Source organism: Bombina bombina, chromosome 2 (assembly GCF_027579735.1).
Source record: "Bombina bombina isolate aBomBom1 chromosome 2, aBomBom1.pri, whole genome shotgun sequence".
NCBI lineage: Eukaryota > Metazoa > Chordata > Amphibia > Anura > Bombinatoridae > Bombina > Bombina bombina.
The window spans coordinates 827,243,512-827,256,991 of NC_069500.1; the positions used below are offsets into that span (position 1 = coordinate 827,243,512).

At 40.9% G+C, this 13,480-nt stretch overlaps 1 protein-coding gene across 1 annotated transcript in view; it reads left to right on the plus strand.

Moving 5' to 3' along the window:
• Positions 1–13,480, plus strand: part of LOC128647322 (unconventional myosin-Vb-like) — a 338,426-nt gene that overhangs the window by 121,674 nt on the left and 203,272 nt on the right. The window contains exons 14-15 of the mRNA XM_053700105.1: positions 5,069–5,152; positions 5,241–5,396. Coding sequence (XP_053556080.1) covers positions 5,069–5,152; positions 5,241–5,396 — 240 coding nt within the window. The remainder of the gene's footprint in view (positions 1–5,068; positions 5,153–5,240; positions 5,397–13,480) is intronic.

The window sequence follows — 13,480 nt, forward strand, 5'->3', positions numbered from 1 at the left end:
AAATAGTATTTATTTTCCTTTAGATAATTGTATCTTATTTATGGAAAATTTAGTTTCAGGTACTTTTCTTGGTCCTGTGATTTATTTAGATATTGCAATTGCTTCATTTTCTCTGTTTACTTTAAGATCAAGTATCAGATTATGATTTATTTTAGCATTGTTAAAGGGACAACATTTACTAGACTAGGTGCTGTTGCATTTGTCTTGTTGTTTTGCATTTATTGATTATGCAAGTCCACTGTATTGGCTGGTCCTTTAAACTGGACTATCATGCTAATAATTTCATTTGTGTCTTCATTTTATTGAATATTTTCGCAAATGAGGGTTAATCTATGTCTTTAGCTTTTTTAGCTAGAAGAATTTTGTGATTTAAAAAAAAAATAAAAAAAAAATCCATATTTCCTTTGTTCTAAGATAATCAATTATTTGTTTTATAATTGGATTCAATTCTTAACTGTTACTCTGGGCTTCAAGGTTGAGTTCTAAGACTAAAACTTTAAGCTAGTTTGGTTGTTCTTATTAAGGAACGAATTCCTGAGTTCTTTCCCAAGTAACATGTCTATAATTGGAGTTCGAAATCAGCTCCCTAATTTTGCGATGTACGTGCCGTATTCCAGCTTGGCTGGTAAGGGGCAGGTTAAGGCTTCTTTGAAATTTATTTTGCCTTTTTATGGTCTTTGATAGCATTATTTGTTTTCATTAGATGCAATAAATGCATATTTTCATTTTTCTGTTTTCATTCAGATTATTTTCTGAGGATGCGGAATCTCATATGATTCACTTACTCTTCAGGACATAGTTAGAGGATCTTCTTTTCTAAAGCTCTTGATTTCTCACTCAAGGGTCACCTTTTTTAGGTTTCCAGATTGTTTGTGTCACTGTCCTTGTCTCAATCAGACAAGGGATAATGTTATTGGGTTCCGTCTATCGGTACCTTTAGTCTCTATTTCCTTCAGTTGCTTTATATGCATAGAAGTTTTAGGTCTTATGGCCACAGCATTGGATTCAATTCCCTTTGCTCTTTTTCTCTAGAAAGAACCTTTCCAGTCTTTTATAAGTGTTGTTTCTTCAAGAACATGGTTGGAGGATCAATTTACCAAAAAGTTCGTTTGATTCCTCAGACAAGGGTAACCTTTTTAGGTTTCCTGATAGATTCAGTGTTCTTGATTCTGTCTCTGACGGACAAGAGGCGTCTGAAATTGGTTTCAGCTTATCGAAACCTTCAGTCTCAATCATTCCCTTCGGTAGCTTTATGCATGGAAATTCTAGGTCTTATGACTGCTGCATTGGACGCGATTCCCTTTGCTCGTTTTCACATGCGACCTCTTTAGCGCTGTATGCTGAACCAGTGGTGCAGGGATTATACAAAGATATCTCAATTAATATCTTTAAAACCGATTGTTCGACACTCTCTGACGTGGTGGACAGATCACCATCGTTTAGTTCAGGGGGCTTCTTTTTGTTCCTCCAACCTAGACTGTGATCTCAACAGATGCAAATCTGACAGGTTTGGGAGCTGTATGGGGGTTTCTGACAGCGCAAGGGGTTTGGGAATCTCAGGGGGTGAGATTACCAATCAACATTTTTGGACCTCCGTGCAATTTTCAGAGCTCTTCAGTCGTGGCCTCTTCTAAAGAGAGAGTCGTTCATTTGTTTCTAGACGGACGATGTCACAACTGTGGCATATGTCAATCATCAAGGAGGAACTCAGTCCTCTGGCTATGAAAGAAGTCTCTCGAATACTTGTATGGGCGGAATCCAGCTCCTGTCTAATTTCTGCGGTTCATATCCCAGGTATAGACAATTGGGAAGCGGATTATCTCAGTCGCCAAACACTACATCCGGGCCAATGGTTTCTTCACCCAGAGGTATTTCTTCAGATTGTTCAAATATGGGGACTTCCAGAAATAGATCTGATGGCTTCTCATCTAAACAAGAAGCTTCCCAGGTATCTGTCCAGATCCAGGGATCCTCAGGCGGAAACAGTGGATGCATTGTCACTTCCTTGGAAGTATCATCCTGCTTATCTTTCCGCCTATAGTTCTTTTTCCAAGATTCTAAAGGAACGTTAGTTTATTCTGCTGGTGGCTCCAGCATGGCCTCACAGGTTTTGGTATGCGGATCTTGTCCGGATGGCCACTTGCCAACCGTGGACTCTAACGTTAAGACCAGACCTTCTATCGCACGGTCCTTTTTTTCCATCAGGTTCTCAAATCCTTAAATTTGAAGGTATGGAGATTGAACGCTTGATTCTCAATCATAGAGGTTTTCTCTGACTCTGTGATTAATACTATGTTACAGGCTCGTAAAACTGTATCTAGGAAGATATATTATCGAGTCTGGAAGATTTTCATTTCTTGGTGTTTTTCTCATCTTATTTCTTGGCATTCTTTTAGAATTCCTAGAATTTTACAGTTTCTTCAGGATGGTTTGGATAAGGTTTGTCTGCAAGTTCCTTGAAAGGTCAAATCTCTGCTCTTTCTGTTCTTTTTCACAGAAAGATTGCTAGTCTTCCTGATATTCATTGTTTTGTACAAGCTTTGGCTCGTATAAAACCTGTTATTAAGTCAATCTCTCCTCCTTGGAGTTTGAATTTGGTTCTGGGGGTTCTTCAAGCTCCTCCGTTTGAACCTATGCATTCGCTGGACATTAAATTACTTTCTTGGAAAGTTTTGTTTCTTTTGGCCATCTCTTCTGCTAGAAGAGTTTCTGTATTATCTGCTCTTTCTTGTGAGTCTCCTTTTCTGATTTTTTCATCAGGATAAGGCGGTGTTGCGAACTTCTTTTAAATTTTTACCTAAGGTTGTGAATTCTAACAACATTAGTAGAGAAATTGTGGTTCCTTCATTGTGCCCTAATCCTAAGAATTCTAAGGAAAACTCGTTGCATTCTTTGGATGTAGTTAGAGCTTTGAAATATTATGTTGAAGCTACTAAGGATTTCCGAAAGACTTCTAGTCTATTTGTTATCTTTTCCGGTTCTAGGAAAGGTCAGAAGGCTTCTGCCATTTCTTTGGCATCTTGGTTAAAATCTTTGTTTCATCATGCCTATGTCGAGTCGGGTAAAACTCCGCCTCAAAGGATTACAGCTCATTCTACTAGGTCAGTTTCTACTTCCTGGGCGTATAGGAATGAAGCTTCAGTTGATCAGATTTGCGAAGCAGCCACTTGGTCTTCTTTGCATACTTTTACTAAATTCTACCATTTTGATGTATTTTCTTCTTCTGAAGCAGTTTTTGGTAGAAAAGTTCTTCAGGCAGCTGTTTCAGTTTGATTCTTCTGCTTATAATTTCAGTTTTTTTCATTATAAGATTTAAACTTTATTTTGGGTGTGGATTATTTTCAGCGGAATTGGCTGTCTTTATTTTATCCCTCCCTCTCTAGTGACTCTTGCGTGGAAGATCCACATCTTGGGTAGTCATTATCCCATACGTCACTAGCTCATGGACTCTTGCTAATTACATGAAAGAAAACATAATTTATGTAAGAACTTACCTGATAAATTCATTTCTTTCATATTAGCAAGAGTCCATGAGGCCCACCCTTTTGTGGTGGTTATGATTTTTTTGTATAAGCACAATTATTCCAATTCCTTATTTTTTATGCTTTCGCACTTTTTTCTTATCACCCCACTTCTTGGCTATACGTTAAACTGATTTGTGGGTGTGGTGAGGGGTGTATTTATAGGCATTTTGAGGTTTGGGAAACTTTGCCCCTCCTGGTAGGAATGTATATCCCATACGTCACTAGCTCATGGACTCTTGCTAATATGAAAGAAATGAATTTATCAGGTAAGTTCTTACATAAATTGTTTTTTCCTTTCATTTATGAGAATAAACTTATATTTGGGTTGTGGATTCATTTTTTGTAGCAAAATGTCTTTTTTTTTATTTTATCTCTCCCTCTCTAATTACTCTTGCGTGGAGTTCCACTTCTTGGGAATTGCTATCCCATACGTCACTAGCTCATGGACTCTTGCCAATTACATGAAAGAAAACATAATTTATGTAAGAACTTACCTGATAAATTAATTTCTTTCATATTGGCAAGAGTCCATGAGGTCCACCCTTTTTTATGGTGGTTATGATTTTTTTTGTATAAAGCACAATTATTTCCAAATTCCTTTGTTGATGCTTTTTACTCCTTTATCACCCCACTACTTGGCTATTCATTAAACTGAATTGTGGGTGTGGTGAGGGGTGTATTTATAGGCGTTTTGAGGTTTGGGAAACGTTGCTCCTCCTTGTAGGATTGTATATCCCATCCGTCACTAGCACATGGACTCTTGCCAATATGAAAGAAATTAATTTATCAGGTAAGTTCTTACATAAATTATGTTTTTTCTTCGTTCTCTTGCTATCTTTATTTAAAAAGCAGGAATTTATAGCTTAGGAGCCAGCCCATTTTAGCTTCAGCACCCTAGATAGTGCTTGCTAATTTTTGGCTACATTTAGCAAACCAATAAGCAAGCATAAACCCAGGTTCTCAACCTGAAATGGGCCGGCTCTTAAACTTTACATTCCTGCTTTTTAAATAAAGATAGGAAGAGAACAAAGAAAAAATTATAATAGGAATAAATTAGAAAGTTGTTTAAAATTGCATGCTCTATCTGAATCATGAAAGAAAAAATTTGGTTTTAGTGTCCCTTTAACCAGAATATGTCACATAGTGCAACAGTTCCCCCTGCAATCTCACCAGCAGAAACTGCTTTTACATTTCTGTAGAGCAGCCACTGGTGGCCAGTGGGGGCCCAAAAAATTTAATTTAATGGGGTCAGGTACTTGCTATGCAGAGCTTGATGTCCAGAAAGCTTGGCACTGGGGCAATTTTCACCCTCCCCGCCCAATACAACATGGGTGTAAATTATAGGATTGAGGTACGTTTGCACTGCGATTGAGAAGGGAACACCATAGGGCTACCCATCAAAATGTACTGCCCTAACCACAGACCTAATTGGCTTAGGCCAAAATACATCTCTGCATTGGCTGTTGCTATTGTCACTTTTGCTACCTGCTTTTTGGACTTTCAGTAATCAAAAGCCTAAAAATACTTTTGCCCTGTGTGTTTAGGTGCAATATTCCTGCTCTGGGTTCCTGGAGAAAAATCGGGATAGCATTTATGAGGAGCCAATTAAGATCCTCCGAGCATCCAAGGTATGTATATTTCGTGTTTAGGGTTTTTAGCCATGTCCTATAGGTTCCTCAGTAATGTTCTTTATTAAATTAATCTTATCTTATACAGTGCAAGTTGGTTTCTGAGCTCTTTCAGGAGGACACAAAGGATTTGCTGGATAATCCTGACACAGACAGAAGTACAAGAAAGGGTGTGACACTACCCCGTGGCCGAAAATCATTCCACATGTCGGCAAAATCATCTCGAAGAACCATTGGGTGTCAGGTATGATCAACACATAGAAGTATGCCTGAGATTACTAACACTATTCATTATTGACTGCACTGGAATGTTTTATCAGAAGAACATGTAAAATTGTAAAATGAAATAATGTTTAATAAGAAGTCTTAAGTGCAAGAAATGCCCTTTAACCCCTAGAGTGCTGTGGAGGACATGGTATCATTGTAGGGATTCCTTTTCTGATCTGGATTCAGGGACCTATTTATATGAATAAAAATGTATACACCTTGGTTAAAAAAAGCAAATAGAAACCAATTAAGGGCTGAATGGTTGCCTTTGGGTCTGAGACTCCTCCTCTGAGTCTTACCCACTTAAGGTGCAATAGTTGTATTTCTGCTGAGGGGGGGGGGGGGATAAATAACCCCAGAGCAAGCCACACAGAAATGTAAGCACCATGTGTTACACACAGTGTGGGGTGATCACACAGCAGGACTGCTGACAGTCTTACATTTAGTGTATTGTAGGAAGTGTTACTGCCCATTACTAGAGTATCTCACTAACCAGACTGTGCTCCAGCTCCCCCCCCCCCCAGCAGCAGTGTTTACTGAAGCATTTCTGTTCTCTGTCTAGAGGGAACTTAGTTCCTCCTGAAAAAATAGTGTAGGAACTCTGTTCCCATGCGTTCCTGCTGGACTTGACCCTGGGGTAGAACACCTGGAGATGTTGCAGACAACCAGAAACACACTGCTGAGTCAGGGAATTTCAGGTTGTTAGTCTGGGTGAAGAAGGCTTTGAAAGTCCATATCTCATCTACAGGAACAAGACACCCCTCATTTTAAGATGTGTGTATGTGTGTGATATACCGATGTAAGATTCATGTGATTGCTGTTTTAAATGCAAAAACCTGTAGCAGCAGTGTAATGTTAAGGCTAGCGACACTGCACCTCTGTTTAACCCCTGCTTGGGACCCGTAGAACACTTTTTAACCCCTTTTGTTTAAACTACACCGGTTAAAGGGACAGTCTAGTCCAAAATAAACTTTCATGATTCAGACAGGGCATGCCATTTTAAACAACTTTCCAATTTACTTTTATCCCCAATATTGCTGTGTTCACTTGGTATTCTTAGTTGAAAGCTAAACCTAGGAGGGTCATATGCTAATTTATTAGACCTTGAAGGCTGCCTCTTATCTGAATGCAGTTTTACAGTTTTTCACTACTAGAGGGTGTTAGGTAATGTGTGTCATATAGATAACACTGTGCTCACGCACGTGGAGTTACCTAGGAGTCAGCACTGGTTGGCTAAAACGCAAGTCTGTCAAAAGAACTGAAATAAGGGGACAGTCTGCAGAGACTTAGATACAAGGTAATCAAAGAGATAAAAATTGTATTAATATAATTGTTTTGGTTATGCAAATTTAGGGAATGGGTAATAAAGGGATTATCTATCTTTTAAAACAAAATTAATTCTGGTGTAGACTGTCCCTTTAAGCACATAGGGTGTAGGGTTGGTGAATTTAAAATTACATGGTCAAATTACAGCACATTATTGTTTCTACTATAATGGCCCATTTAGTATTTCTCCTTTTTAATATATCTCCACTTAAAAAGATTAATCGATAGGCTCTATTTATTTATATTTTATTTTTTTAAACAAGTAGCCAATAGCTATGGACCAGCAGTACATATTTCCTTCCATAAGTAGGGTGACCATATTGCCGCTTTAAAAAGGGACACACATGAAAAATACATGTCAGGGCTGTTTTCAGGGCTGTTTAAAGAAATGTTTTGTATAAGAACCCTGACATATGTATTTTTCATGTGTCCCTTCTTAAAGCAGCAATATGGTAAGCCTATCCATAAGGCAGGGGGATTCCACAACTTCATTCCTTACTGTTGGGAAATACAACACCTGGCCACCAGGAGGAGGCAAAGACATCCCAGCCAAAGGCTTAAAAGGACATGAAACCCAATTTTTTCCTGTCATGATTTAGAAAGAGCATGCAATTTTAAACAACTTTTCTAATTTACTTCCATTATCTAATTTGCCTTATTCTCTTGATATCCTTTGCAGAAAAGCATATCCAGATAGGCTCAGTAGCTGCTGATTGGTGGCTGCACATAGATATCTCGTGTGATTGGCTCACAAATGTGCATTTCTATTTCTTCAAAGGATATCTAAAGAATGAAGCAAATTAGATTATAGGAGTTAATTGTAATGTTTAAAATTGCATTCTCTATCTGAATCATGAAAGAAAAAAATTGGTTTTAATGTCCTTTTAAATATCCCTCCCACTTCCCCTATCCCCCAGTTGTTCTTTGCCTTTCGGGACTATAGGAGGTGGCAGAGAAATGTTAGAAGATTTGGATAGTCCTGTAATGGGTATGTTCCCTTCAAGATAGGACTGGAGTATTAAGTAATCATGTCAACCTTTCAGTGAGAGTATTGATGAAAGTTAGAGTCTAGAGATGCAGGGAAAGTTTTTCTGCGAACCCATCCAGACTGTCGTCTAACGGCTCCTGAGCAATCGGTGTTGACGAGTTTCACTGCTTGCTGTTACACACTCAAGTCCATTACAGAAGCGTTGCTGCAAGACTGTCACACTTGAGAGGCTGTGCCTGTTCCACAGCATGGATCCTGTAGGTTAAGACCTTTTTATATATATACTTTTTCTATACAGGGTCACAGTGTGGCTCCTTTATGCCTCAATAGGATCAAGGGTTAATGTCTCCTTCAGGGAAATTATTTGAACAGCTAGGAGTTATTTATAACTGCTTTGATGTGAGTTTTTGGCTCATAGACTGTGTGTGCTTTTGGCTTGGAACAAACTGGTTTCACTTTCGCTTTTGAGTGTTGCGCAGTTCATAATAGCTTAGCGCCTTTTTCATAGCAGGGGAAGTACGGTCCTACGCACCACGTGACCGGGTTAGGTCTTTTAATTTTCCTACAGTCCTGCTGCAAACATTGCTCCTAAGGAGAGCATTTTCACTGTTAGCTGTCTAGGTCTAAGAGCTGGTGAGTGCCCCAGCCATTGGGATTATAAAGGTGCCGGTTTTTTAATAAGTGTTTACTTTTTTTCTGTCCTTCTGTGAATGTATCTTAGCTATGGAGGACTCTGATACTATATTAGAAGGTTCTGCTCCTTCTGTACTGATGAATAATTCCTGTTTATATTGTGAGGAGGCCGTGGTTTGCCCGCCTGCTCGATTTTGTTCCATTTACCTAAACACTGTTCTAAAGTCTAAGAAGAGAGACAAGCCTGCTAATACCCATAGTGCTATTAGCCCCTCTGAGCCGGCTACCTTTCAGGAATCTGGGTCCTGAGAGATTACTACCCTTTCTATACTACCTGATCCACATGCAGTTCCCTGCAGCTCAACTGATTCTCCATCTGGAGGGGACTTTTTTTCCTGCGGACTTTACCGCGCAGTAACAATCGGCCATATCTGTGGCCCTGAGTGCCGTACTTCACTCTAGCAAATTTAAGAGAAAGGTTAAACAGTTCTCCTGACCTAGAGTAATTTAAATATTTGTCGGATTTAGCTAATATGTTCCAGCTATCAGAGGATGAGTTAACCTCTGTAGCTTCAGAGGGTGAACTTTCGGAGTCGGAAACTTCAGTTTCTAAACCTCCTTCAGCGGAGGAACCTTCCTTTTTTAGATTTAAAATTGAGCATCTGATTTTTTTTTATTAAAGGAGGTTCTGTCTACGCTAGAGGTTCCAGAAGCTACACTCCCTAAGGAACCTAAGATCCCTAAATTAGACAGGGTTTATGAAGACAGAAGGTCCCTCTGACTTTTCCTGTGCCAGTTAAGATGGCAAACATTAGTAACAAATGGGAAAGAATAGGATCTTCTTTTTCCCCTTCGTCTACTTTATAAAAATGATTCCCGGTCCCTGACTCTCAATTAGGTTTGTGGGGCTCCATCCCTAAGGTGGATGGTGCTATTTCTATGCTGGCAAAGCCTACTACTTTCCCTCTGGAGGATAGTTCTTCTTTTAGAGATCCTATGGATAAGAAAATGGAAACCTTTCTGAGGAAGATGTTTCAGCATACAGGGTTTTTATTTCAACCTGCAGCAGCTGTAGCCGCGGTTGCTGGAACAGCTTCCTACTGGTGCAACACTCTGTCAGAGCTCATTAAGGTAGAGACTCCTCTCGAGGCTATTCAGGAGAGAATTAAGGCGCTGAGAATTGCTAACTCCATCTGTGACGTGAATATGCAGATTATTTGCCTAAATGCAAAGGCTTCTGGCTTTGCGGTCCTAGCCCACCGGGCTCTCTGGTTAAAGTCTTGGTCTGCGGATATGACTTTTAAATCCAGACTCCTCTATCTTCCTTTCAAGGGGAAGATTTTATTCAGTCCATTATTTTTACGGTTACCGGAGGGAAAGGTGCCTTCCTACCACAGGATAAGAGGAATAGGCCTAAGGGACGGCAATTGTCTAATTTTCGTTCTGACAAATCACAACAGCAATCCTCATCCAAGTACGAGCAGCCCAAGAATACTTGGAAGCCAGCTCAGTCCTGGAATAAATCCAAACAGACTAAGAAACCCACCGAGAACAAATTGGCATGAAGGGGCGGCCCCTAATTCGGGATCAGATCGAGTAGGGGGCAGACTGTCTCTTTTTTCAGATGCTTGGTTCCAGGATGTACAGGATCCTTGGGTCCTGGAGGTTGTATCTCAAGGATACAGGATAGGATTCAAGTCTCATCCACCCAGGGCAGATTCCTACTCTCCAGTCTGTCTACAAGACCAGAAAAGAGGGTTGCCTTCTTAGGTTGTGTATGGGATCTCTCCTCTAGGAGTAATTGTCCCGGTACCTACAGCAGAAAGAGGTTTGGGGTTTTATTCAAAACTTTTCGTGGTTCCAAAGGAGGGAACTTTTTCGTCCAATTCTGGACTTTAAAAGTGCCTAAACAAGTTTCTGAGTGTTCCCTCTTTCAAGATGGAGACAATACGGTCAATCCTTCCTCTAGTTCAGGAAGGACAGTTTATGACCACCATAGACCTGAAGGATGTTCAGTTCCTGAGCTTTGCCTTTCTGGACCAGCACTTCCAGTTCATAGCTCTTCTGTTTGGCCTAGCTACTGCTCCAAGGATATTTTTGAAGGTTCTGGGGGCTCTTCTAGCCATTGCCAGAACACAAGGTATTGCAGTAGCGCCTTACCTGGATGATATCTTGTTGCAGGCACCATCTTTTTGTCTAGCGAAAGAACATTCAGAGTCCCTTCTCAGTTTTCTTCGATTACATGGATGGAAAATAAACTTGGAAAAGAGTTCTCTTACTCAAAGTACAAGGGGGAATTTCTTGGGGACAATAATAGACTCCATATCCATAAGAATATTCCTCACAGATCAGAGATGTTGCAAGCTAACTACTGCATGTCTTGCCCTCCAGGCCTCCTTGAGACCCTCAGTGGCTCAGTGTATAGAGGTTATCGGACTCGAGTCCTGAATGGACATCATTTCTTTTGCCAGATTCCATCTCAGACCCTTACAACTATGCATACTGAGACAATGGAACGGCGACAATTCAGATCTGTCTTAACAGATTGTGCTGGACAACATGTCAACAGACTCGCTCTCTTGGTGGCTCTGTCCAGATCATCTGTCCCAAGGCACGTGCTTCTTGAGACCGTCCTTGGAGATTGTGACTACGGACGCAAGCCTTTCTGGCTGGGGAGCCGTTTTGGGTGCCAAGAAGGCATAAGGACTGTGGACTCAGGAGGAGTCCTCCCTTCCGATCAATATATTGGAACTCCGGGCAATCTTTAATGCCTTGAAGGCTTGGCCCCTTCTGGGTTCAGTTTATTAGATTCCAATCAGACAATATAACATCAGGGTAGAATGAGAATTTCCTTGGCGATGAGTGACCTATCGCAGATACTGGAGTGGGCGGAGACTCACAGATGTACTCTGTCAGTTATCCACATTCCGGGTGTGGACAACTGGGAAGCAGACTTCCTCAGCAGGCAATCCTTTCACCCAAGGGAATGGTCTCTCCACCCTGAGGTGTTTGGTCTCTCCACCCTTTGGTGTTTGCAGAGATATGCAGTGAGTGGGGGAACGCCGGAGATAGATCTCATGACATCCCGCCTTTTTTTTTTTCCCCCTCCATTACCGTTTCTCCCTTGTGTGGTGGCTCGCATCAAGCGAGTGCGAGCATTAGTGATTCTGATTTCTCCATCGTGGCTGAGAAGGATGTGGTTTGTGGATCTGGTGGGGATGTCCTCATCTCCTCAGTGGAGGTTACATTGTCGCAGAGATCTGCTGATACAGGGTCCCTTCATTTATCAAAATCTAGATTCTCTGAGGCTGACTGCATGGAGATTGAATGCTTAGTCTTGGCCAAGGACTCTTAGTCAACACTCTGGTTCAAGCTCGTAAGCCAGTTACTCGTCGTATCTACCATAAAGTGTGGAGGACTAACTTGTACTGGTGTGAAGAGTGTGGCTTTTCCTGGCATAAGGTTGCCAGAATGTTATCTTTTCTCCAGGATGGACTGAAGAGGGGTCTATCTGATAGTTCCCTGAAGGGACAGATATCGGCCCTGTCTGTGTTACTGCACAAGAGATTGGCTGACCTTCTGGATGTGCAGTCCTTTGTTAAGGCTCTGACTAGGACCAGACCTGTGTTTAGATCTGGGGCTCCACCTTGGAGCCTAAATATTGTTCTTAGTGTTTGTCTACAGGCTCTGTTTTGGGCCTATGCATACTGTTGACATTAAATTGTTATCTTGGAAGGTTCTTTTTTTGCTAGCTATTGCCTCTGCGCACAGAGTTTCTGAAATTTCTGCTTTGCAATGTGACCCCCCTTATCTGGTTTTCCATGCTAAGGCGGTTTTACGTACTAACTTAGGGTTCCTCCCTAAGGTGGTGTCGGATTGTAACATTAATCAAGAAATTGTTGTTTCTTTCTTGTGGCCTAATACTTCTTCAGCGAAGGAACATTTGCTTCACAATCTAGATATGGTTCATGCCTTGAAGTTCTATCTTCAGGCTACTAAGGAATTCTTACAATCTTCCTCTTTGTCATCTATATGGGGAAGCGTAAGGGGCAGAAGGCTACTACGACTTCCCTATCTTTCTGGTTGAGGAGTGTCACCCGCTTAGCTTATGAGACAGCGAGGCAACAGCATCCTGAGATAACTGCTCATTCCACTAGAGCAGTGGCTTCCTCCTGGGTTTTTAAGAACAAAGCCTCTATGGATCAGATTTGTAAGGCAGCTACCTTGTCCTCCTTACACACTTTTTCTAAATTTTACAAGCAGCTTTCGGGAGAAAAGTTTTTGCAGGCTGTTGTGCCCTCAGAATAGGGTCCGCCTCCTTTTTTTTTTTTTCTTCCCCCTCCCGTTATTCATTCAATGTCCTCTGGAGCTTGGGTTTAGTTTTCCCAAAAGTAAGGAATAAAGTCGTGGACTCTCCCTGCCTTATGGAAGGAAAACATAATTTATGCTTACCAGATAAATTCCTTTCCTTCCTGGCAGGAAGAGTCCATGACCCCTCCTGTAATTTTATTTTTTGTTGGGCGGCCTTTATATTATTTCTTCTGGCACCTTTATACCCTGATGTTTCTCCTACTTTTCCTTGGTCCCTCGACAGAATGACTTGGGGATAGGGGAAATTGGAGAGATATTTAAAGGGACAGTATACACTCATTTTCATATAACTGCATGTAATAGACTCTACTATAAAGAATAATATGCACAGATACTGATATAAAAATCCAGTATAAAACTGTTTAAAAACTTACTTAGAAGCTGTCAGTTTGGCTCTGTTGAAAAGGTAGCTGGAAAGCCCACTGCAAGTGGCAAATAAGACACTCCCCCCTCCCCCTTCTTTTGCATATGAAAAGACCCTTTACACAAACAGGAGCAAGCTGGAGTAGGTAGCTGAGCGTATTCACATAAAACTTTGGGGCTTGGTTAGGAGTCTGAAAATCAGAGCAATGTTATTTAAAAATAAGCAAAACTATACATTAACATTTAACCCCTTAATGACAACTGACGTACCAGGTACGTCCTGCAAAAACTTTCAGTTAGTGACAATGGACGTACCTGGTACGTCAGTTGTCTAAGAGAGTGCTGGAAGCGATCGCAATCGCTTCCAGCAGCTCTCAGGG